This window comes from Henckelia pumila, chromosome 2 (genome assembly GCF_033568475.1).
Source record: "Henckelia pumila isolate YLH828 chromosome 2, ASM3356847v2, whole genome shotgun sequence".
Lineage (NCBI taxonomy): Eukaryota > Viridiplantae > Streptophyta > Magnoliopsida > Lamiales > Gesneriaceae > Henckelia > Henckelia pumila.
Genome location: NC_133121.1, coordinates 91,397,110 through 91,401,311, shown reverse-complemented (window position 1 = coordinate 91,401,311; position 4,202 = coordinate 91,397,110). Strand labels below are relative to the sequence as shown.

The following is a 4,202-nucleotide window of genomic DNA, read 5'->3' as shown; positions in this document are numbered from 1 at the left end:
ACTAACTCGTCTTGACACATGTATATGATGAGATGGTCGCCATCGGTGGAGGATTTTTAGCTTTTACATCACAGGTCGGTAATTAACAAAAAAGAGCGATATTATTTTTACTTTCGTGCATTCCATTGAATAAAACGACCAAAAATATTCTTCTTTTGCCCCATGAACTTGCACAAACATTAATAGACTCAAGGATTCATTTAATCATCCGTTCTTTTTTTTTTTTCAATCTATTTCTAGGACTGGTTTAATTTATTTATCGCCGCATAAGTAACTTATTTTTGACTAATTTTCATTCTCGATAATATGTAATCTCAAAAACATATTATTATTCCTTGCACTATTATTTGTTTTTATTTATTTTTTATTATACTCGAGCCAAACTGGGCTTTCCTGTTCCTCCATATATTAATATGACCAGCCAATAAGGTGACTTCTCCAAATATACCCACCCAGCTGAAAAACTACACAAAATTTTCATCAAGTTATACCCTCGCGATAATGGCCGGAATCTCTCAAGATTGGGAGCCAGTGGTGATCCGGAAGAAGGCGCCTACCGCCGCCGCACGTAAGGATGAGAAAGCCGTCAACGCCGCCCGACGGGCGGGAGCTGAAATAGAAACCATCAAGAAGTGTGAGTATTCGTTATTTCGTTATGGAACTGAAATTTTATTCGTTACTTTATGCTCCTTTATTTTTTTATTTATTGTCTCAGGGTAAATTTATATGGTTCAGGGTATGAAATGTGAATGCTATGATAACTTCTCATGTCGTGTTAATTTGATTGGGTAAAATTAGTTGTATTTTAGGGTTTATTTTGTTTGTCAAATTTTCAGTGTTATCGTGAATTCATTCATACCTGTGCTGAAGTAGATTTGCATGACCAATTTTATAAACAGTATTCAATCGAACGACTTACCTCTAGTTCCGGGAAAAAAATAATACAAAAGTTGGATAATTTTTTTTCTCAGGTCGAGTCGATGCACTTATGCTACCCTGGCAGTCCTGTAAGCCTTCCTGTAGTCATGACATGTGTTTCATGTGGTTCTTGAAGCCAACCGGAATGTTAATTTTTTAAACAATTACAACTCTAGTTCAAAATTGGAATTCGTTCTTGATTGAGTTTTAGTTATTGTGTATGCAACCTCCTTTCCATTTTTATTTCTTACTTCGAGATTTATTATGTTTCTGTTATACCCATTGTATCTTATGCAGCTTTCTATCGAAGTCTAGATTATTCACTTAGTACAGTTTCTTTTATACATGTGAAACCAAGTACGAGCATGCCCTTGGTTTAAATTGGGTCTGATTTTCCCTTACGCTTAGTGTTTGTGTTGTTTTTCCTGGACATTTTATTCTCTGATTCTAACTCTATATTAAACTACAGCAACTGCGGGAACAAACAAGGCTGCTTCAAGCGGCACCTCGTTGAACACTAGGAAGCTTGATGAGGAAACAGAAAATTTGTCTCGTGAGTTGAACGTAGTTGCTTCTTGTTTTCATCTTATTGAATTAGTTCAATCTTTATGTTCACTTCATGAATTTTGTAGTTTCATTCTTGATACTCCAAACATTCATGTTGTTTGCATATGAAACATTGCCCATCAATACGAGCTAAGGTGTGAAACGTAATGTATACTAGTCATTGGGCCTGATATTAACTACTGAAATTGTTTTTCTTCTCTGGGTTCTGCTTGTTTTTAAGATGAATGATTGGATGGGCATAACCTCACTTGAAACTACTCTACTTCAGCCTAAAATGAAACTAACAAAACTCTTAAACAGTGCCTCTCTCGCATCACGGTGATAAATGGATTGTATTGTTTTAGATTGCTCTAAACCTACCTTTTTAATGCCCTCGCCTCTTCCATGCAGTGGTGCATAATCTTTAGGAATCATCTTTCGGTTAATTTCCAGCATTCGAGCTTGGGAGGCTCAAGAGAGAAAGCAAATAAGAGAGAGGATTTATAGAAAACAATATATGTACCATTCTGAATACTATGAATGAATGGCAAATTATTTATAAGTCAAATGCGACTCTTCTGACAAACTATCCCTACTCCCTAGTACTGCCTATGTGAACTCTCACCTATCAAGTCATATGGTATAGGCCACACACCAGTTTGTAAACACGGAATAGCCCACATTAATGAAAACCATTGACTATGCACATCAGTGGATCCCCCCAAATTCCAAAACATGTAAGCATCCTCTTGTTCTACAGCCTTTTGTTTTTGTTTGTAAATCAAGCTGCTGTCACCTGTGACTGGAGCCCTCTTCAATTTTTTAGCGTTTCATCATCCTCTTATCTTGCTGGTACAACCTTTATTTCCCGCTTTTGCAATGAACCTAAATCTTATATACCTGAACTTGAACAGCAGAAAGTGGGAAAGAATTAGAAACTCAAATGTGATACAGTCTCTGCTCTGCAACATTTCATAGTTGGATAACTACCCAGCAGTTACAGAATCTGCAATCCTTCTCCTTGTTTGTACTCTAATTATTCGCTCGGTGTCCCTCTTAAATTGTTGATTGGAAGCCAAAAGCCTTTTTCTATTTATTGCTTCGTTGTTTTGAGTAATTTTAGTGTTGGACATGTTAATACTGCTGTTTTCCTGCATAAGTGGATGGTACAATGGAAAAAAATCCGGTTTCTTCTTTATTCCAGTGAATGATGCTTCTAATTATTATGGTGGTTTGAGTATCTACTTTGTCGTGATAATCAGTGAATGATTCCATGCAGCTTGAGTTATAAACATCAAAGCTCATATTCTCCTACTTTTACCTTGTCGTAGATGACAGGGTTCCCACCGAATTGAAAAAGGCTATCATGCAAGCTCGAATAGATAAGAAACTGACACAGTCTCAACTTGCTCAGGTTTGTTATTTCTCGACTTTCCAGTTCCACCCATCTTAACACATCATATACAAACATGCATTATCATGTTTGCATTCAGCATCTAACTGGTAACTGAAATTTTCATGACCGGCCTCATTCTGCTGCAGTTAATAAATGAGAAACCCCAAATCATTCAGGAATATGAATCTGGGAAGGCAATCCCGAATCAGCAGATAATTTCTAAACTTGAGAGGGCTCTTGGTGCGAAACTAAGAGGAAAGAAATAAAAAGTAATATGGGGAATCTTCGTGCTTTCGTTGTTGACTTGATTCCTAACAGTGGTGCCCATGAACTCGTATTTTGGCCACAGTGATTGCCAACAACTCATATTGTCCTAAGCCTGGTGTGGGTACTCATGAAGCATGGATATTATGCATGTTGTTGAATCAATAAAATCGTCCAAATCTGTCATTTGTGCATCTTTTCAAATCACTCTGCAAATAAAATTTAAATATAGTAACAATCACCCCTATGTTACTGAAAATTGAAAAGTGGGTAAAAAATGAGATCTCTATTCCGTCAAATAATATCAAACTACTGATTTACTTTATCATAAAACTTCTTTCTTTTTTGTGCTTGTGTTGTTATTATTTTTTTCCTATTTAAGCGAACCAAATAGATTTTGGGTACTTTAACCCCGATTTATGTACTCCAATCACTCGTATTCAATATGGGAAGGGCAACTGAGTGCTAGCACTCCGTTTGGTCGGGCCATTGTTCATTGGCTGGCATGTATCCGAGGCCATAAACGCAAATTCTTTTTAGCAATAAAACATGAAGATAACACCCACCAAAAATAATGACTCAAAAGTCAAAATAACGATAGATTTGTGCCTAAAATGCCAATTTTGACTCGTCATTTCGAGATGGAGTGAAATTTTAAATAATAAAAACGTGAAAACGACAAAGAAACAGCTTACACGATTCTTATCAGAGAGTGGATCACCTTAATCCAAAGATCACGGGCTTTAGCAGATTCTTTATCTTTAGTTATTCTTTTTAGTGAAAGAAAAACTAACAAAAAAACCAATATTGAATGTACATATAAGAGCACTACGTAATCCCACAAAGATTACACATCTTTATCTGCCGATCCCTCGATTCCTTCGGTTATCTATACTATTCTATATATTTTTTAAATAATACATGAACTCTTCGAATAATCACTTTGATAATTTTAATAGATAGAAAACAAATACTAATTATTTTATATTTTAATAAATTTATTATTTACTACTTATACGAATCATCGTTCAATTTTTATTTTTTCAATTTAAAATAAGAAAAAATATTAATTTATTTT

The 4,202-nt window shown here is 35.3% G+C and overlaps 1 protein-coding gene across 1 annotated transcript; it reads left to right on the top strand.

Moving 5' to 3' along the window:
- The first annotated feature begins 420 nt into the window (after positions 1–420).
- LOC140883173 (multiprotein-bridging factor 1b) lies at positions 421–3,310 on the top strand. The gene is made up of 4 exons (XM_073289540.1): positions 421–634; positions 1,388–1,471; positions 2,796–2,878; positions 3,007–3,310. Exons 1-4 carry the CDS (start codon positions 502–504, stop codon positions 3,124–3,126), a joined length of 420 nt encoding a protein of 139 aa, XP_073145641.1. The 5' UTR covers positions 421–501; the 3' UTR covers positions 3,127–3,310.
- The last annotated feature ends 892 nt before the right edge of the window (positions 3,311–4,202 follow it).